The sequence below is a fragment of the Diadema antillarum genome, unplaced genomic scaffold (genome assembly GCF_040938485.1).
Source record: "Diadema antillarum isolate AM-2024a unplaced genomic scaffold, OU_Dant_1.0 seq00000348_RagTag, whole genome shotgun sequence".
Lineage (NCBI taxonomy): Eukaryota > Metazoa > Echinodermata > Echinoidea > Diadematoida > Diadematidae > Diadema > Diadema antillarum.
Genome location: NW_027271358.1, coordinates 308889 through 332109, shown reverse-complemented (window position 1 = coordinate 332109; position 23221 = coordinate 308889). Strand labels below are relative to the sequence as shown.

The 23221-nt window shown below is 37.4% G+C and overlaps 1 protein-coding gene across 3 annotated transcripts in view; it reads right to left on the bottom strand.

Moving 5' to 3' along the window:
* The window catches only part of LOC139731002 (tetraspanin-6-like), a 104980-nt gene that overhangs the window by 12657 nt on the left and 69102 nt on the right, over positions 1-23221 (bottom strand). For all 3 annotated transcript variants that reach the window (XM_071641874.1, XM_071641875.1, XM_071641876.1), the window contains 2 exons: positions 21881-22078; positions 4511-4585 (listed from right to left, as the gene is read on the bottom strand). In XM_071641874.1, the coding sequence (XP_071497975.1) occupies positions 4511-4585; positions 21881-22078 (273 nt within the window). The remainder of the gene's footprint in view (positions 1-4510; positions 4586-21880; positions 22079-23221) is intronic.

Sequence of the window (23221 nt, the reverse complement as noted above, 5' to 3'; positions counted from 1 at the left end):
GCTTGAGATATGGCAAGAAGTCTACGCCTTCAGAGCCGCCCTTCCTCTCCACTGACTATCCTTCACTGCCATTTTCCACTCATATGCTCTGATTTCTTCTTCCCCTCCATCCCTTCTTCATTCAATCTTTCCCTCTATACATCATTTCTAGCTCTCCTCCATTTCATTCTCTTCATTCCACTTTCTCTCTTTTATTAAAGGGGACCTCCAGACGATTTTCAGACTTTTACATTTGAACAATTATGAATCAGTTACAATGAGTACAGAGTTTCAGAATTTATAGGGATTGGAATGAGGAATGAGAATGTTTTCAAAATCTATAACAAATTGCAATGAACAAGGATGATGACATGACAGCCTCACCGTAAGAATGCATGAGTGCGGGCTCAAGGAAGCAGAACAAAAGAAGAGGGCATGCAAAGATTCTTCACGGGTGAACTTGTTGAGCAAGCAGTAATGTAATAGAATTACACTGATACATTTCTAAAATATGTGAGGCTCTCATGTCGTCAACACTGTTCAGTGTAATTTGTTTAAGATTTTCAGTTTATTAGTTTCTCTGCTCAAGGACCACAATAAATTCCACGAATCTATACATGAAGCTATTGATTTATGTACTACATGATGTGAAATTATGAAAATCATCTGGAATGCCCCTTCAACCCGTTGAGGATGAGTCCCGAGTAAGTGTCTATGGGAAATGCCTGTTGTAGTGAAATCAGCCCAGGGTCCTCAACGGTTTAACCCTTTGTGTGCTTAATTCCATATGATTGTAAACACTGTCAAAAGTCCCTGGCATGGAAAGAGTTAAACAATGCTCTCTCTCTCTCTCCTTGTTTCACCCTCATTCTCTCTCTCCTCTCCTCTCCTTGTATGTCTACATTTTACATCTTTTCCAATTATCAATCTTTTTCACCCTATGTGGCATGTTCTTGTTTATCTTCTTCATAATTACGTTTGTATGTTCTTATTTATCTTCGTCATATATTCGTATGTTCTTGTTTATCTTCTTCATATGTTTGTATGTTCTTGTTTATCTTCGTCATCGAATATATTTGTATGTTCTTATTTATCTTCGTCATATATTTGTATGTTCTTGTTTATCTTCGTCAATTGCTTTTAAGTTCATCGTTTATCTTCATCATATGTTTGTAAGTTCATTGTTTATCTTCTTCATATGTTTGTATGTTCTTGTTTATCTTCTTCATATGTTTGTATGTTCTTGTTTATCTTCTTTATAATATGTTTGTAAGTTCTTGTTTATCTTCGTCATCGAATATATTTGTATGTTCTTATTTATCTTGGTCAATTGCTTGTAAGTTCATTGTTTATCTTCGTCATATGTTTGTATGCTATTGTTTATCTTCGTCATATGCTTGTATGTTTTTGTTTATCTTCTTTATAATATGTTTGTATTTTCTTGTTTATCTTCGTCAATTGCTTGTAAGTTCATTGTTTATCTTCTTCATATGTTTTTATGTTCTTGTTTATCTTCGTCAATTGCTTGTGAGTTCATTGTTTATCTTCGTCATATGCTTGTATGTTCTTGTTTATCTTCTTTATAATATATTTGTACATTCTTGTTTATCTTCGTCATATGCTTGCAAGTTCATTGTCCATCTTTGTCATATGTTTGTATGTTCTTGTTTATCTTCTTCATATGCTTGTATGTTCTTGTTTATCTTCGTCATATGCTTGTATGTTCTTGTTTATCTTCTTCATATGTTTGTATGTTCTTGTTTATCTTCGTCATATGTTTGTATGTTCTTGTTTATCTTCGTCATATGTTTGTATGTTCTTGTTTATCTTCATCATATGTTTGTATGTTCTTGTTTATCTTCGTCATATGTTTGTATGTTCTTGTTTATCTTCATCATATGTTTGTATGTTCTGTTTTATCTTCTTCATATCTATCAATCTCTCTGATTCTCTGTATATTATATGCCACTCATTTCTCTATTCACTCAGCAATGAACATTACAATGTGTATATGAATAAATGGACATGCCACCACATTAACCTTTAAGAATGTCTTCAACATGAAGGCTGAGAAACTACTCAGGCGATATGATGGACAAATTACGAAATTTGACATTGCTTTCTTAACTGAAAGAATAGTATTCTATGTCATCCTATTAAAAAGATGGATGTTTACCAATAAATATGTTACATTATTTATGATCTTTTCCTCTTATCCGTGAGACAATGTAATTTTAAGAGTTCTCAATGAATGCAGTCATTCCTTAAGACTATCACCTCCTCTGTTCTTTTTTTCCCCACACCAGGTTTAATTTCTGCATTTCTTACCTGGTCACGTTTTCCCTCTCCCTCATTTTACCTGTCTCTTTCCATCTCTATCATCTATCTTTGGTAAGCACTATTTGGGCACCCGTACCGCTTCAACATGAATATTCATCATCTACATGTATCCGTAATACCGCGGAAATACATGATATTTGCATTTCTCGGCAGCGTTTTTACATTTCCCAGCAAAACTGAACATTTTCCATCTCCCGGCGAGACATTTTAACATTCCCCGTTGATGCAATTTGTCGAGATTTTTATATTTCCCGGCAATATGTTTTTACATTCTATGGTACGTATCCAGCCTTCTGCCATTTACTAGTACAGTATCTTACTGCCTGATGAATATTCATGATGAAGCGGGACGGGTGCCCACATAGTGCTTACTTCTATCTTTACATGTCACTGGCCCTCTATTGATGTGTGACATTATTTACATAATGTGCTGAGAGGTGTTGAACACTCCAGTCTCATAGCTTCACGGTCAAAATGAGATGTAGTCACTTCGTAAGTCTTCTTTCTCTTCTGTCCGCCCATCTTCTTTACTGCTCATGTTTCCCCTGTAGTTGTGATTTCTTCATGGTCAAAATGAGATGTAGTCACTTCGTAACTCTTCTTTCTCTTCTGTCCGCCCATCTTCTTTACTGCTCATGTTTCCCCTGTGTTGTGATTTCTTTCTCTCCCTATCTATTAATCTTTATTTATAATTATTACTTAATCAATTAATTAATTTCTTTCTTTCTTTATCTATCTGTCTATAAATCTATATTTAACTATCTATTTATATATCTCTATATATATCTATATAACTATCTATCATCTACCAATTTATCTGTCCATCTATATATCTCTCTATATATCTATATATCTATCTATCATTTACCTATTTATCTAACTGTCCATCTATATACATTTATCTATATCTCTATCTCTCCATATGTTTCTATCACTGGTCCTTCGATGAATGTGTTAATGTGTGTGAGATTATATGATGTGTACATTTTGTTTTATAACATTGCTTTTGTGACAATTCTAGCTCTTTACAGTTAAAATGTATTCACACCATCTACATTCTAACTCTTCTTTTTGTTCCCTCCACTATCATCTCTTCCGCTTGTTTCATTCTCCCCCTCCATGTTTCTCTCCCTCTCTTGTTCATTCTTTTTCTCTCTCTATCCGTCAGGCTCCATCTTCCATTTCATCTTTCTCTCTTTCCCTGGAAGCCGTTCCCCAATCTTCATCAAAGTCATCATCCATAATGGATGGCGACCCGCACTGTGCACATGAGGGAATTCAGGACGTAATTATGCGCTAAATCGGGTAATTACCATCAAGAAGTATCAACATGGTTCGGGTTGCCTGAATAACCAGCCCGTCTATAGACCCTAAATCCACCGAGATGTTTTTCCATTTTTTTTTCTGATTTGTCTCTGGCTATGAAAAATGTTGAAGGCACTCTGGAAGGAATTGCTTTTACCCATGTTATTGCTTATGCGAGCAAAGTTGGAAATTACCATCAACAAGAACTGTTGTATTAAAGTTTGTTTGTTTGTGTGTGTGTGTGTGTGTGTGTGTGTGTGTGTGTTTTTTTGGGGGGGTAGCATCATCTCAATTTATAGTCCTCAAAAGTCATACAGTAATGGGTACTACATTCCTAGCATAGTACCTTAAAGGGGAACACTTTTTCTTTCAAAACAATTGATGCTTTATGACAGACTTGATTACAATCAAATGTACAAGTTGATATATGATATTTATCATACATGTTGCATAAAAATATTAGCTCATATTCAAAGTCTTTATGCATAAATAATATTGCTGTCATTTTTTTTTTATCCAGTACAGAAATGATTAACATAAAGGGATTAAAAAGCTGTTACTTTCAAATCCTACATGAATCATAATGCTTAATCAAAAAAATGAACAAAAAAAGAAACAAGAACCTGATACAGTGACTTAAAGAGCATTGGTAATATAAAAGCCTACCAACAACAATGTGGCTCCCTTTAATATCATATTAAGTCACATCACACAGTAAAAGGAAACATGAATGAAGGAATCTAACTCTGCACCCATCCAATTAGTGAATGAAATGTTTACAAGGACTATTTCCATTGCAACATATCCATTGCTTGCATTTCTCAATGCCATCCCATGGTTTTGTGACAATCACGCCATAGCATCTTTATAAGAAGAGTTTACTTACCTCTGTCCTAAATGCAACCAGTAGTGATGTAGCTACCACTTCCACCAACAGAAGTAACAACACTATGACGAAATACTGGAGACAAAAAGTAAACACAAAATGGAGGACACAAATTTAATCAATGGGCCATGCAGAGGTAGACACATGATAAAGTAATGCAGAAGAACAGATTTGCCAAATTTTGATTTAATTCATTGAATAGAAAGATAAACAATTGTACCTTGCATAGAAAGATAACAATTGTATTTTTTTATCCATTTATTTAATAACAAAAATATCTGGCAAATCAGGTGTCGACAAAAAAATAACTCCAGATGACTAGAAAATCTGGCAAGTAAATTAATAGATTTCTCAGTGAACCTAAGACAGCTTACTGAGTGAAGCTACATCAACAGATGTTTTCAATGATGTATATCATCATTATCACACACAAATATTGACCTGTTGTTGTTAGCTTTGTTTTTCCATATATAGAGTACTAGACAGATTTGTATGTGTGTGTATTTTTACTCCCAGCATGTAACTAGCATTTCTACTTCTAACCCTTTAGTTTCAAGAGTTATCTACACTGACCACTACTCACTGAAGAAAGCAATAGACTTTACACTTCACATGACCTCAAACAAATTGATCATGCCTTTCACTAGATTAAAGGGATCGTATAGTTTTGGTTGAGACCTAATTTCAGGTTTCTAACATTTTTTGGTGAGATAATAAGAAACCTCTTATCAAATATGAAAGAGCATGTAATTCCATGAGGAACTCAATGTTTATTTGATGAAAATTAGTTTTGAAATGGCTGAGATATCCAAAACAGAGCGATTTTAATAAGTGTGGGACCCAAACTTTATTACGATCGATTTGTTTTACTTTGTTTTTGGGTGTTTCAGTCATTCCAAACCCGATTTTCATCAAATAAACTTTGAATTCCTCTTAAAATGGTATGCCTTGTACTATTTCACAAGTGTATGCCTTGTACTATTTCATAAGTGTTTTCTTGGTATCTCGCAAAAAGTTAAAAGCCAAATTCTCATCTCCACCAATACTGTACCATCCCTTTAACTTACAAACAACATAGATATAAAAAAGAATGATATGAAGTAGGTAAAACAACAACAACAACATATTCCTCACCCAAACTCCACATAACCAGCAAAGAAAGAAAGAAAGAAAGAAAAGAAAGTGACAAAGAAAAGAAACGTGGCCGCTAATGATTCAAGTGTTCACACGTGAAAGGCACAATTTACCATTTGCAGGAGAAACAAAAACCCAGCATTAGTGCTTTAAAACAGTTCTAAAATGTGAGTTAGGGATAGAAACAACCATTGTACAAATTTGAATCTGTAAAATTGATGTTAAGTATTGTTAAATATACAAAATGTGAACAATGGTTATGATGAAAATGTTTCCAGACTAAACCATTGATGTTAGTTTAATGAGAAAAATAATGATATTTCCTTATATTTCAGGTTTTACTGCAAAAACTTTATATGGTAGGATGTTTTGTGATATAACAGACCTACACATATGCATCAAATGTGATATCTTGAAAAAATTTTTAAATCACTGCTCCCAAAGGTAAACAGAGAACCTTTGATTAAGTACCCTCAAAAACATTTCAAGTTTCAGTCCATGGTATTGCTACTTCAGAGAGACTGGAGTGGTGTTTGATATTTTCTTCTTTTAAAGAAACATAAGTATATCTGATACACATACTTCATATGCTTGATATGAACCCTGCTAAACTGAGACACACCAGAATTAATTATGCGCTGCAGTATCAATAAAAACCATGCAGGGCCATAACCCTTTACTGACTGGAAATTCAATCACATAAAGTTTCCACACGTTTTGGACATAAAACTGCAATGATTTGTGCTTTCGTTTTACTGATCTCCTGCCCTATGTCATCACTATGACAGAGACAAGATACATGAGGAGACTACTATTTGCAAATTCTATCTCTCTCTCTAAAAACAAAAACAAAACAAATGACACAGAAACGCCAGTTACTCATTGGTGACTTTTGTACATAAATGAGTGAATTGTAAACCAAGTGAGGGTGTGCAACAAATGTGAAATATTCAAGAAAAGTTCTTTCTCTTTGTCAGTTGTCCCTGTCTTTTGTCAAATTTTATCTGTTCATAAAAACAGACTTCGTGATCATAAATAATATCAGACTGACTTCCGTCAGTCTGTGTGCAATATACAACTTTCTTGAAGTCTGTGTGAGCCACTGATGTTGTACAGTGTAGATTGCACCATCAGAGGAAAAAAAAAATGTCTGCAGTTCAATTTTACTTGCCACATGAAGAACTGTAAATAGGAGCTGGCAGGAAATGAATTTAAATCCTACTATGTCCCTCTTCCTTCCAACTAAAATTTCGAATCTTATTTAATACAATCATTATAATAAATCATAATCTCTTCATAAAGAGCTTCTCTAAGCTAGTCAACCATATTGTAAACTGGGTCCCAATAACATAGAGTAGGCGGAATTGACTCTAAGCAGGTGATGAGATATCCTGAAGTCTTACAATTTCTCCCAGACTGACATAGATGAGTGGACATTATAATCCCAGAGTGCAAACTGTTCTACAAGTCCAACCTTCTCTCGAGTTGAGATCTGGGATAGTATGGTTATGGTTGAGATGAGGCTTCAGGTTTCCAACTGTTTTGTGAGAAACCTCTTTATTATTTTATTTGATGAAAATTGGTTTTGAAATGGTTGAGATATAAACCCCCCCAAAAAACCTCACAAAAAACAGAGAGGTCCTAATGAAAGGCGAAACCCAACTTTTATTTGGACTACTTTGTTTTACTTCAAATGTTTTATATCTCAGCCATTACAAAACTGATTTTTCATCATATACTCTTTGAATTCCTCTTAGAATTGTATGCTCTTTAAAATTCTATAAGTAGTTTCTAATTATCTTGCAAAAAGTTAAAGATTGAATTCCCTATCTCAACCGACACTATACCATACCTTTAACTGCTACGTGCTTATCGCAAACCAGGAGCTCGTAATCTGAATGGTAGTTACGATGCGATAGTCGGGCGTGAGGGCACTGTGTCTCAAAGCCTCACATCGAAATGTCTCGTAGTCGTACGTCATACAACTACAGAATATTTGTCGCGTCTGAAAGCAGACCTAGTTAAACATACGACGAGAGGAATGCAGCAAGTACTTCCCTATGGCCCTCATCCGGTCTCTGTAATGACAATGTTTGGTCCACTTACACTCAAATGGTGCTTCAAGATTGATATATGCCACGTCTTCAAATGTCATGTCACAAGGGCTTACCTGTACCAGCCATGACTGTTGCAACATTCTTATAACTTCCGCAAACCTTGGTCACATAACAAAATTCAAACCTCAGTACTTCGTGGATCCAGAGGGGGCGCACCGGGTGTGTGCCCCCTCTTTATTTTTTGTTAAAACAAAAGAAATAAAAATAACAAGGAAAAGTAGAAATTACGCGGTGCGTAAAATATGTCCCCGCCAAAAGTAGCATTTAGTAGCAAAATGTACAATATCGGTAAAAAATCAAGGTCAAAGGTCAAAGAAGTCAAAGGTCAAAATTCTGTGTAGAAGTTTTAGCCCTCACCTAGTGCCATCACATAAAGAAAACGGAAATGAAATTGGGTTAGAAATGGCAAAGGAGTAGCATTTTGTAGCAAAATGTACAATGCAGGTCAAAAATCAAGGTCAAAGGTCAAAGAAGTCAAAGGTCAAAATTCTGTGTAGAAGTTTTGAAGCCCTCACCTAGAGCCATCACATAAAGCAAACGGAATCGAAATCGGGTAAGAAATGGCGAAGGAGTAGCATTTAGTAGCAAAATGTACAATATAGGTCAAAAATCAAGGTCAAAGGTCAAAGAAGTCAAAGGTCAAAATTCTGTGTAGAAGTTTTGAAGCCCTCACCTAGTGCCATCACATAAAGCAAACGGAATCGAAATCGGGTAAGAAATGGTGAAGGAGTAGCATTTTGTAGCCAATGTACAATATAGGTCAAAAATCAAGGTCAAAGGTCAAAGAAGTCAAAGGTCAAAATTCTGTGTAGAAGTTTTGAAGCCCTCACCTAGTGCCATCACATAAAGCAAACGGAATCGAAATCGGGTTAGAAATGGCGAAGGAGTAGCATTTTGTAGCCAATGTACAATATAGGTCAAAAATCAAGGTCAAAGGTCAAAGAAGTCAAAGGTCAAAATTCTGTGTAGAAGTTTTGAAGCCCTCACCTAGTGCCATCACATAAAGCAAACGGAATCGAAATCGGGTTAGAAATGGCGAAGGAGTAGCATTTTGAAGCAAAATGTACAATATAGGTCAAAGGTCAAGGTCAAAGGTCACAACTGAAATTCTGTGTAGAAGTTTCAAAGCTCCCATGTAGTGCTATCATATAAAGCAAACAGAATCAAAATTGGGTCATAAATGACAGAGAAGTAGCAAATTGAACATTTTGATCACACACGGACGCACAGACAGACGGACGGACAGACAGACGGACGGACGGACACACGAACACACACACGTACGGAGCCCGTTTCATAGTCCCCTGCTCGAACTCGTTCGGCGGGGACAACAAAATGGGGGGGGGGGCACACACCCCCCTTTAATTTTGTAAAGGTGCCTCCCCTTTACGGAATTCATTGATCCGCCCCTGAAACCCTGCTCCGAATTGCTCATGCTATGTAAAGCTGTCAACATAGAAACCATCCGTACTGTTTACCCTTTATTGCACAACATCCTAATGTGGGTTTGAGCAGGGGGGCTATTCTTAAATTTCTACGGAAATACTTGCACGTACAACTAGGCTGGATGAACATTAATCATCATTTACAACTTGCTTATTCTGTACAACTTCCTATGCTGGGTATGTGGCATAGCTTGTAACTTTGTGGAAACACATTAAAGGGATTGTATAGTTTTGGTTGAGACCTAATTTCAGGTTTCTAACTTTTTTTTTGGTGAGATAATGAGAAACCTCTTATGAAATATGAAAGAGCATGTAATTCCATGAGGAATTCATCGTTTATTTGATGAAAATCGGTTTTGAAATGGCTGAAATATCCAAAACAGAGCGATTCCAATAAGTGTGGGACCCACACTTTATTACGATTGCTTTGTTTTACTTTGTTTTTGGATGTTCCAGTCATTCCAAACCCGATTTTCATTAAATAAACTTTGAATTCCTCTTAAAATGGTATGCTCTGTAGTATTTCATAAGTGTTTTCTTGGTATCTCGCAAAAAGTTAAAAGCCCGATTCTCATCTCCACCAATACTGTACTATCCCTTTAAGTAGTAAACACCCCTCCCCCTGACCTCCTTCACTTTGCAACATCTGTATTAATAGATATGATTGATTGACGTCCACTAAGGATATTCTTGGTATATTGGATATTAAAACAAATATACACATAAATACATTCAAGCACAAACAAAGGCATCATCCAAACTGAAACTGAAATATACTGACACACAATGTAACTTGATCACCATCACAATAAATGCATAAAATTGACATTTACAAGTAAAGAAAGGACTATTAGCATGTGTGATTTCTGTATGATTATCTAGCCTATTGCAATGTTCATTGATATTATCAATAGCTAGACGTTAAATACTTGATATACACGGTTGTAGCTCAAATTCAAAGCAATCATAGAAATAGTTGTAGAAGAGTCTCAGACATTTTGCCCTGCCTGAATCCCATGAAGTAATCAAAACGAGCTACACTAATCCCACGGGATATGAGGGATTTCCTGTCAAATCTCATTAAAAACTGGAGCTCTTCAGTATTTTCTCCGCTATACTTGAAATACTCTCCTGGAATAGGCCACCCATTATCAAAACAGTCTAAACGCATATTCATTTTTGCATCAAATTACATTTATACTTTTAAATCAAATATCACTGATTGTAAATAAATTCCTGTTTTGATTTAGCATACTATGAAATGTTTCTTGTCTTGCAACATCCACTGTCATAAAGTCTTATTGCATACAGAAGCTTAATACAAATAATACAGCTTTTTTTACTCTTTTGTGTACAGTTTGTAGAAAGTCTGTCAGACAACAGGATTCATTCAATTAATGTTGTGAAAATGGAGTTTACACGGGTAATAATAAACAATCTATCAAATGCAACCATAATTTGACTTATTGATAATTGCATATAAAGAATTTCAATAAATTTACATAACACTTATAAATAATTTCTCTCAATATGAATGAAAGTTTGTGGTAATGGATTGCTGATATGGCCTATGGCATGGATATAAAATCATCCATTACAGTCTGGTAAAACTAAAAAGAAAGTTCCAAGAATGTTATGCCATTCACTACCTTGCCCTTTAAAGGGAGTTTGATACAAAGCTTACATTAATACAAGATGCGCTTCTACAATCAACATTATTTCCAAATAAACTTGTGTGTATTTCAATGTCTCATTTTTGTTTGCATTTCTCAACTAGTAAGGGGCAAATGTGGTTGCGACGAGTGTCATGATTCTAAGAAAACATGTGAAAAATCATGCAACTTTCTTTGAATTTCATGTCTGCGTATAAGGTGAAACTTCTACATTTGTGACTTACGACAGTCAACACGAACTTGAGTGGCCTTTCACTTTCATTCCCCACTTAAGTCCTTGACATTCAATCGAGGAAGGAAATAACACATTTCAGTTTGTTTTGATCGCTGTAATGGGATTTTCCTTCTTTGGATTCACACTTCTTGGATTCTTCCTGGTAGATCAAATTACTCTGTAATAGTCCTATAATATTGGTTGAGATGAGGATTCAGCTTTTAACTTTTTGCTAGATATTTAGAAACAGCTCTACATTGAAATGTTTAAGAGCATGATTCTCAGGAAATTGAAAGTTTGTTTGATGAAAATGGGTTTTGAAATGACTGAGATATCCAACAAGGCAAGTGCCAAATTGTGTCTCACCCATTCGCGTAGAAGAAATTAATGTTAATCTAATTCCCGGAAATTCATTGACGCGTCTATGACCTTTGACCTGGTGGTGACCTTCAACTCCCCAAGGGACAATTACCATCCAAGTTTGGTCCCAAATGGACACAGGGATAAAAAGTTAAGAGCCATAATTGAAATGCGCCATAAAAACCTAATAAATAAACAATGGGCCCTAAAAGTTTGTTGACCCCTGTCTGTGACCTTTGAACTTGTGGTGACCTTCAACTCCTCAAGGGACATCTACCACCCAAGTTTGGTCCCAAATGGACACAGGGATAAAAAGTTAAGAGCCATAATTGAAATGCGCCATAAAAACCTAACAATGGGCCCTAAAAGTTTGTTGACCCCTGTCTGTGACCTTTGACCTTGTGGTGACCATCCACTCCCCAAGGGACATCTACCATCCAAGTTTGGTCAAAAATGGAGTTATGGATTAAAAGTTATGAACCAAAATAGAAACGCGCCATAAAAACTTAACATTGGGCTCGTAAAGTTTGTTGACCCCTGCTTGTGACCTTTGACCTTGTGGTGATCATACACTCCCCAAGGACATCTACCATCCAAGCTTAGTCACAAACGGACCTATGGATCAAAAGTTATGACCCATAATAGGAACGCGCCATAAAAACTTAACATTGGGCTCTAAAAGTTCGTTGACCCATGCTTGTGACCATTGACCTTGTGGTGACCACCCACTCCCCAAGGGACATCTACCATCCAAGTTAGGTCACAAATAGAGTTATGGATCAAAAGTTATAACCCATAATAGAAACGCGCCATAAAAACTTAACATTGGGCCCTAAAGTTCATTGACCCCTGCCTGTGAGCTTTGACCTTGAGGTGACCTTCATATATATAATAAAATGTGAAACTTTGTATGACTCCTCTTCCCTCGAAGTTTGATTACAATTGAAGCCCAGAGTAAAGAGTTATTGAAGTTTTTGTAGCGTTACGGACAGATGACAGACGGACTGACGGACGCTGCAGGTGATCCCTTAGTCTCCCCTCACCTCCGGTGGGCTCGACAAAAATAAAAGTGAACAAATCAACCCTAATAAAAGTCATGGCCTGTCACACTTTATTAGGATTGCTTTGTTGGATATCTCAGCCATTTCAAGACCAATTTTCATCAAGTAAACAATGATTTCCTCTTAAGAATTACATGTTCTTTCATATTTCCTAAGTGGTTTTTCTCTATATCATTAACATATAAATGAAACAAGTTGGAAACACGCTGCCCCATCTAAACCAAAACTGTAACATCCCTTTAATGCTGCACTGATGTAATGCAATCTTCTTACATTGACACATCATATCTGACTAGAAGAGATAGTTAGCAGCCAGGACAGAGCATGCCTTGTCTGACAGTGCAATGTAAGTGAGCAACCTGATTGGTTGATAGACCCCTGGTGGGAGGCGTGGCCCAATTATGATGTCATTCCAGGTGAGGAGCCATAATCTCTCTACCACCCTATAAAGTCACATGGATTATTCTTACCCACTCATCCCTCAACAATATTATTCACCCACCCTTTGAAGCAGTAATACCTTGTGTAATATACCCAGTAATATCAGCCATGGATGATTGTTCCTTTTTTCATCAAGTTCAGAATAATATTTACAATACCTTGTAGCTTTTTATTTTTGAATTACCGAAAAGAGAGGTATGATAGTAGGTTCTCATTTCATTGCATGACAAAACATAATTTTGAATTCTTTGTCTATCTCAGGTGATCTAATATAAAAGTTCCTGTATGCCATATGTTCCATGAGTGTAATACTTCACTGATTGGGACTTGCACAACAATATTGCTAGTGGTTGAATTCGTGATCGAGAACCACGCTGGCTGAAAGAGAAAGAATCATTATCGATTTTATAGAGAAAAGTTAGGGTTTCCCCTTTGAGACGATATACATTACACTTGTATGACAGGAGGCAATATTTTTGTGTGTTATTAATTTTGCAACATTTTAATAGTCGATGGGGAAAATTTGCAAAGTCAAAGCATAGAAGATTTATTTTAGAAGAAATTAAATTTTTCACATCAGTAACACATTATATTCCTTTGGATGAAGGGGAAATTATATATATATATATATATATATATATATATATACATATATACATATATATAATTATTAGAAAAAAAGAGTCTCAAGTACGCCATGGATCCAACGATTACAAAATTTGGATCCATGGATCCAATTCGTTGGATCCATGGCGTACTTGAGACTCTTTCTTCTAATAATTACAACATTCGAAGTCCAACACGTGGAAAGTTCCAAGATGTATATATATATATATATATATATATATATATATATATATATATGTATAATATAGTAAAAAGTATAATATGGTTGTCAGCTCTGCAGTAAGGGCATAGAGGATGTAGGTGAGGCTAACTTCAGCTGCCACTACCCATGTTAACTTGAGGACCCCAAGGAGTAATAATACACAGTCCTGGTGCTGTGAAATGCTAAGTACAGATTGGCTTGAACATCACCAATGTATGTACAGAGAGTCTTCATCCAGGGGATTATGACACTCTCAATTTCTTATTAACCTCTTCAGCACCATTATGTGTTACCACCTGTGACATCTTATGCAGTAATAGTTGCTTGTGGTAATGAGAGACCTCTATGCTGGGGGGTACTGACTGACACCTGGATCAGAATTCTAATCGATGCTGACGAGGAGAACGTGGCACCCTCGTCCCCTCGTTTCCGAGGGCTCTGATTACCGTATGAGTGACAGCTGACGATGGTTGCCAGGCAACCATAGAGTTCTCTGATCATTGTACCTCTAGTGTCTGATGTCGAGCTAATCTTCCCTTAATACCACTCCCGAGCATCTCTTGAGGCGCAGGCATTGTACAATGCAAGGAGTGCTACGACTGAGAAGGACCTTCAAGTTGGCTTTTGATGTGCAGACAATAAGGGAAATCACAATTTCCGAAATTAGTTTCTATCCACCCCGACTGACAAGGGTATCTCCAAATGGCATTAAGAACTCCTTTTTGTTTCTATGTCTCACTTCATATCAACTGATACAATGTAAACTTCGGTCTCTCTCTTTTGTTCTCTCTGCTCTAATGGCATGTGAAATATAACCTGAAATTCAACTTCAAGTAATGACTGTAGCTACATTACGAAAATCTTCAGTACCGTACGACTTGACAATGAATCGACAAATTATTTTATACCACAAGTATGGTTGAGGGGTCTAGATATCGCGCACAAAAATTTGTGATGCTCTTATAATAGAAATTATTCCACTATCGTACCTGAATTTCTCAATAAATATCACAAAAATGCAGAAAAATCACCTCCCAGAATCTCCTGATGATACGATGACGGAGTAGTGCGCTGTTGCCATTTGTATGTAGGACTTAATTTTATGCGTTCAATTTCTCGGGGTATGTAAAGGTCGCGCAGCTGCCCTATGTAGTTTCATGCGTGAAAGTGTCTGCCCCTCTGCGGCTGTAACGTGCTTCGGCTTTCGTAGAATGTTATAAACAATCGATCGAACAAATTACGGATTCTATCGGCTACGAACGAGACAAGCGAGAAGACATGTCTAGGCTACAACATCCTTAAAACGGATTTTAAGCTAAGTAAGGTAGGTAAATTACAAGGTAAAAAATTGGAAATTTAATGAAAAATTTGTTCGAAAAAATTGGAAATTTAGTGAAAAATTTGTTCAAAATCAAAATTTCTTACCTGCTTCCTTCTCATGTTTAGCGGGTGTCAGGTATGTTTATTCCATAGGTGTATCGGCAAATTTTGCGCTTAGTCCTACGCATAATAGCGCTTGCTATACGCAGTTTTGCTTTGCGCGACCATTAAGTCCCTGTGCGAGATCTAGTACCCTTACTATACATGGGGTTGACATGACCCTTATTCTTCCTGATGAACATGTCACGCTAGTAATAATTTTTCCCCTTTGTGTATTAGCCATATGAAAGGAGTAAAGGCAACGTGAGTGGGGTAGCTTTTGTGCAGTTTCCTTCATTAAATATAAGCGAAGGTTTAAAGGGATACTATAGTTTTGGTTGAGATGGGGGATTCTGGTTTTAACTTTTTTTTTGTGAGAAAATCAGAAACCACTTATATGGAATATTAAAGAGAGCATACAATTCTAAGAGAAATTGAAATTTTATTTGATGAAAATCGTTTTTGAAATGGCTGAGAAGTCCACAAAAAATGACAATAACACAGTGAAACAGGGGTCATAATAAAAAGGTGGGTCCCACCTTTAATAAGGTCTCTTTGTTTTTGGATATCTCGGCCATTTTAAAAGTGATTTTCATCAAATAAACTTAATTCCTCTTAGAATTATAGCTCTTTCACATTTCATCTTAGTGATCTCTAAATATCTTGAAAAAAAAGGTAAAAAACCTGAATCTCCATCTCAACCAAAACTATACCATCTCTTGGCTTTATATGGGGCTTCAGCAACTTTTTTCATCAGCAATGGAAAATTTCCACTCAATTCCTATATATTACATCTTTCATTTCAATTTTATTTCCCCATTTTCACACTGTACAAACCTGACAAGATCACTATAATCATAATTTTTAAACTTGCATTAGTAATCTACATGTATATGCAACATTAACAAATTAAGTTCACTTACCATCAAAGGTTTCAGGATTGTACCCCTTAAAAATACTGTTGGGCTCTTAAAACAGAAAACAGCTCTCTTTGAAAAAGAATTTAATGGTCATAACGTCACATGAAAAAACAAGAGACCCGCGGGTCTAGCGCTCACCTGAGTATCGCAAGTTCACCTTTCACGCAGTCACTAATCTAAATTATTCACAGCTCTACCAAAATTTGACGAGGCATTCTCAAGTGGAAGATGAAAATGTACAATAAGGGCCCAATTTTTTCAAGATTCCTTAATTTGGGGGAATTGGGGCCCCCTGGGGCCCTCTGGGTGGGGCATGGTGCCCAGTTTGATAAATTGAGATCCTGACCACCTAGGGATGCTACCTGCCAAGTTTGACAAAAATCCATCATGAGGTTTTCAGGAAGAAGATGAAAATGTACAATTCAGGCCTCCATTTGGACCCTTCCAACCACCCCCCCCCCCACCCCCAAGAGGGGCACCCCTGGATCTCCTATGAACAAACTTGAAACTACAGTCATTACTGTACTCACTCATAGTATTATCTCAGCTCTATAACTTCTGATTCTAGAGAAGATTTTTAAAGATTCCTTCATTTGGGGGGTTTGGGCCCCCTGGGGGCCCCCTGGGCGGGGCATGGTGCCCATTTTAACAAATTGAGATCCTAACCCCCTAGGGATGCTACCTGCCAAGTTTGGTGAAAATGGGTCATGGGGTTCTCAAGAAGAAGATAAAAATGTACAATTTAGGCCCCATTAGGACCCCTCCTCACCCCCACCCCCCCCCCCCCCCCCTGGGTCCAAAGGGGGGCACCCCTGATTCTGCCATGAACAAACTTGAAACTACAGTCATCAATGTGCTAACTCATAGTATTAACCTAGCTCTATCACTTCTGGTTCTAGAGAAGAAGATTTTTGCGGATTCCTTAATTTTGGGGGGTTTGGGCCCCCTGGGGGCCCCCTGGGTGGGTCATGGTGCCCATTTTAACAAATGGAGTTCCTAACCCCCTAGGGATGCTACCTGCCAAGTTTGGTGAAAATGGGTCATGGAGTTCTCAAGAAGAAGATGAAAATGTACAATTTAGGCCCCATTAGAACCCTTCCCCACCCCCCTCCCCTGGGTCCCAAGGGGGGCACCCCTGATTCTGCCATGAACAAACTTGAAACTACAGTCATCAATGTACTAACTCATATTATTAACTTAGCTCTATCACTTCTGGTTCTAGAGAAGAAGATTTTTACAGATTCCTTAATTTTGGGGGGTTTGGGCCCCCTGGGGGCCCCCTGGGTGGGGCATGGTGCCCATTTTAACAAATTGAGTTCCTAACCCCCTAGGGATGCTATCTGCCAAGTTTGATGAAAATCGGTCTTGGGGTTTTCAAGAAGAAGATGAAAATGTAAAAAGTTTACGCACGACGCACGACGGACGACGGACGACGGACGACGGACGACGGACGACGGACGACGGACGACGCACGACGCACGACGCATGACGGACGCCGGATGAAGGGCGATCGCAATAGCTCACTTGAGCCTTTGGCTCAGGTGAGCTAAAAAACCACTCTCATTAAAGAGTTATTATTAGAGAAAGGGTATTAAGCTCTCTTTACATGAGTGGAGTTAAATCTGATCTAAAATAAAACCTCTCTAATGCGTCCTTCCTTCTACTCTGTGAATCTGAAAGTAAAGAGCATGCAGCATTAGAATTTTGAGATACATGTACCATTAACTTAAAGGGATGCCATGGTTTTTGATTGAATTCGTCTTCATCCGCTGCCCACAGTGGTATATTTGTAAACCACATCAAGCGCACATCTGCTAGAATAGCCATCAGCGAATATGTGAATTAAAGTGTACGCTCATCAGTAATGGTCGACTCCAATGGAGTTTGATTCTTCAGCTCCATGTGTGCTGCATTACAGGGATATTTATGAGCCAAGCGCAATTATACTCAATTGAGATGTATATAAAATTCTCGGGATCCAGCCTAGCAAAAACTTCACACCAGGTTTGTGCAGTCAGAAACTAACAGTAAATTATATGTTGTTCCCTGCGAGCTTTGCATACGTGTGAAATCCAATGTCCTACTAGGTGAGGACAAGCAAATGAAATAGTGTGCCTAAATAATATGAGGACCCACTGCCTTTAAAGCGCAAATTCATCTCCATGTTTCACTAGTTGGCTTCTACAAATAGATTTGTACTTCATCAGATGTAGGGAAAGGCAGAGGTTTCATCAAAGGGGGACCATAAGTCAGAAAGTTCTGGAATATTAGTATCCACATACTTTCAAAAATCAGTAATAATCTTATTATATTGCATGGCAATGAATGGGATGGCAGGGATTATTGCAAGAGTTAGAGCCAATGCATGACTCGAAGATGAGTGCATTATTGCCCTATTGAGTGCGATATTCATTGAGTGCGAAATTCATTGAGTGCGATATTCCCTGTCTGGTAGTCCATGAATTGAAGGAAAAAAATTGAACTTCCACAAGTTCTTGTTCTATCCCTATTCAGAAAAATTTGCCATTCTGTTAGTCTCAGTTACTCTTTAAAAGTCACCTTGGACATTGTAAGGAATCGCAGTTTAAAGGATTTTTCCCTTTAGTCACTAATCTTTTTTCTTTTCAATGTAGGACTAATCCCCAGCCCCACCCCAAACAAAAATAGGAAAATCGTGCACACACAAAAGCCTAATTTCTCTGTCTGTTTCCCCCGTGCCCCATTACTGACAATATGGCTAATAGCATTTATAAAATGGGTTCAAGAATGTAGCCAATTGGAAGCGCTGAAATGAGTCACGTGTGCGTGCATTATTTTCTTCAGGTAAGCACTAAGAGGAGTCTCTCTTCCACCTCCCTGGCCTGACGTACGTCACAATGTTTTACACTAGCAGTGCGCACTCAATCAGTTGTTACAAGTGCATCACGCGCTACTATACGCGCTGTCAATCCTGTAAACAACTTCTAGTTCGGGCCGCGGGCTGCCACAACAGCCGGCAGCCTTTCTTGTGCATAACAGTACGTGGCGTACGTATACTCTTATACGCACGTACAGTACTAGGTGAGTGTGCGGGATTTCCGAGTGCGACGTGCGTAAATGTTTGGGACGAACATCTTCGGACATCTTGACTTTTGAGCGAGTGCTACATGTAGCTGACTGGTATTGACCCACAAAGGTACGTGAATAATGCTGTTAGTTTTCGACCCATTTTATAAAACTAATGATGCACAGGATTATTTCGTGGCGTTAGTGAAGGTGCGGCTCACTCTCGAGTATTGACAACAGTTGCAAACATGCACTCGGCTGCGCCTCGTGCATGTCGCACCATTGTCAATACTCTCGAGCGCGCCGCATTTTCACTAACACACTCTATCCTGTGCATCATTAGTACAGCAACATTTAGAGGGGGCTTCCCATCCACTGGGCCTCTCATACCCCTTTCAGACTGCTTCATATCCCTTTCATACTACTGTTATTCCTTGGGTCTCCCACTGGACTCCCAATGAACCAACCACGAGAATTCTGCTGATTAGCACAGTCATATGGGTTTCATCATCTTGTAATGTAATATGTCAGTATGAAAGACACTTAGTAATATGTAATAATTGCATGTATCCCGGATCCATTTAATGATTTATTTGAATTTCATCTGAACAATTAGAAAATGTGAATGGAGCATCCTGGACAAAATAAAATGAGTCACTAATTACTGACACTGAAACACTCAAAATTATGTAATATGTAACCAGGAAAAATATAAAATTAGTAAAGTTGATTTAGACTTCAGCAATCAGAAATTAGTGTATGTGTACTGTGTGGGATAATGTATGGTGATTAATTAATTTTGTGTGATTGTTGTCAACCTCATAAATCTATTGTAAATACAGCTATGTTGTTATTGTCCACTGTAAGTATCTGTACATGTGTCATTACCTGCCAAGTGTCCAGAATAGGACCAAGGACATGGTATAGGCCTTATATGTCAACATGTCTTTGTTTTTATTCATCAATAAAGACATGATTATAACATTGTGTGGAATTAAAAACACACAAATTCATCTTACTCAGCATGGTACGAAAAATTACTAGTGCAAAAATATCCACTTTTATAGCTTGTAATGCATTGTATAGGGTTTATTTCAACACTAACCTTCTTGCTCTATATTATGGCAAATCCAGTCACCAACAGATTTTAACTTTTATAAACATTTAAAATGCATGTCATCTTTGACCTTTTCCATATTATAGCTTCATATGTATACAATATCAGAGCTTTGGCAGAATGCCATGTATACCATAAACAGCTCAGACTTTTTCAAATGTGGGTTGATTTAGAAGGGGACCTTTCAACCCGTTCCGTACGGGAACCTGGCTGCCTGTGTATTAAGTCCATGGACATTTCAGAATTCAGTATGGAACGGGTTAAGTGGGGAGTGAGTTCTGACTGCAGAAGTGCATCAGGCGCACCTGTTATCACCTGATAAGACTTTACTAGTGTGAAAGGGGCATGGAGTTGACTACGAAGATGGGACATATTGTGCCTCTGGCATTGACAAGTCAACAGACACAATGCTACAGTCTGTTTCCCAGTGCCACTGACCTTTAACCCCCACGACCTCTGAGAGGGGCCCCCAAAGACTCGTTACCCTGATAAGGTCAACTGCATTTTATGAGCACAAGGGGTCATGGGTCAGAGCACTTGACCCAGCAAAGAAAGAGAGCCTATGCCACACATAATGATCTTCCTCCTAGATTTCTCCCCAAACCAGATTGATGTTCCAGCTTTCCCATCCCTGGAGAAAACACACAAATAGCTACATTTATGTTTATAAATCTTATTAGCCATTTACAATTATTCTGGTACAGCTTTAAATCATCCTGAAAAGGAACTTTTGGCTGAAAAAAAAATGTATACATTTTCCTGGCATTCACAATACATATGAATGATGTCATCACACATCATTTACCATAGCTAAGTTTATATTGTGCCTTTGTTAATAAAGGTTAAATTATGTTTTTCTCGTAAACACATAAAAAGTGTAATCACCTACTATGTACACATATTTCTTTGTAATATGTGGTGTGTTTTTTTTCTCACTCAATATTTCAGTGCTCCAATAAACCCTAATCCATATTCGATACTCATTCTTATGAAAGTATGTTCTCTGAAATAACAAGTTCTCGTAAAAACAAAGTATCCTTTAATATCTGCCTTTGATTATAATAAGAGAGTTTTGAGACAGGAAAGAATGTGCAAAGAGTCAGAAAAAAAATGGACGGCAGGGGAAAAAGAAAACAGTTTCAGAAATTCTGTGAGGATTGTCACTTTTGACAAGTAGTTCATGGATTGGGTCAAATACTCAGCAGCTTGTAATCTCTAACACCCTGGAGTGATAACATATTCCATTAAGGAGAGTAAGTATCACTGATATAGGACAAATCATGACCCAGCTATGTTGACTCTCCTTTGTTGATTTTGTTTTACTTCATTCTATCATATTCTATTCTAATCTGATGGAATTCTGCTCTTTACTATCTTATTCCATTTTATCCTATCCTACAGCGTTTTGTTCTTGCTTTACTTTATCCAATGCACTGAGACAAAACAAACATTGTCTTGGTTATCGAGGAGAAATTAAATTTGCCAGGTTTCTTTTCATTTCTTTCAGATAAAAGACACACACACAAAACAAAACAAATCTGAAAATCAGGGTTAAACCATTGAAGAGAAGAGGGATGACGAATGATCAGACTTACCAGCCACACCATCCATTTGTGTTCATGGCATGCCCCAAAACAGCCAATGAAACCAAGGAGGGTGACAAAGCCCCCTATACCAATCATGGAATAACCCATGATTTTGAAGAGGGGGTCCTCGAAGAGGTTGAGGAATTCCAGTGTCCCCCTGTCTACACTGACCCATATTCCTATGCCCAGCACTGCCACACCGGTCAGCTGAAAAGGAGAGATAAAAAAAAGGGAAGAAGTTGCACATAAGCAGATGAATAACAAGTGAATGCACACATTAATGAATGTATGATCTGAAAAATGTAATCAGAATGCAATTGCATTATGTTTCTTAGGAAACAGGAGTGATAGACTTTTGGACTGTGGTACACTTCTCACTACTTTTTAAACAGTCCACAGACTAAATTTAAATCATAGATTTGATTTTAATTAATACTCTATCTGTGTAAATTTGGACTTACATGTAAGTGTATTTTGTTTTATCTGCTCTTTGAGTTATCCAGTAAAAATGTAATGGAATAAATGAATAAATGAATTTTTTGAATGAATAGATAAACTTTGGGCAAATGAGAATAGAAGGAGAGAAGGATTTCAAGGACAAATCTGTAAGGCTCACTAGTCACTTGTTATGCTGGGAGGGCACTGCTTATATTGATCTACATCACGAAACTGAAGAACATAACACTGGTTGCACTCCTCAACATTGGAAGTCCAATACATGGCCCAACACAGAGGGGAGGTGGGGGGTGCACCGGGGGCTCATCCCCCCACCCCTCAATAAGAAACAACAACCAACTTTTGAACTCCCCTCCTTTCTTTAAACTCTAATATCAAATTTTTAACAATAAATGAGACAATCTACCAACAATTACAAACATTTGTACAAAGTTTCAATGTTTGTAATTGTTGGTAGATTGTCTCATTTATTGTTAAAAATTTGATATCAGAGTTTAAAGAAAAGGAGGAAAGTTCAAAAGTTGGTTGTTGTCGTTCTTTCTTATTGAGGGGTAGAAACTTTGAACTGATAAGGCCATTATTTGTTTTTTGTTTTAACATTTCTATTGAAGAAAAATATCCCTCATATTCTATCTAAAGAATATACCAGATCAGCGAATTCTGCTATCAAAATGGAAATGCTCCCTTTCAAATAAGGAAAGAAAGAATATCCCCTCAACATCCTCCAATTCAGGCACTGTCCTCCCTCACTTGGATGTTCCCAAGAATATTCAACTTAGTTTCACCCTCCCTTGGGGGAGGGGGGAAACCTTGTTAATGACCATGTTTACATTATGACACTTTCAGGGGGTAATAACATCTAATTGCACTTATATACAGAAATATATAAACAGA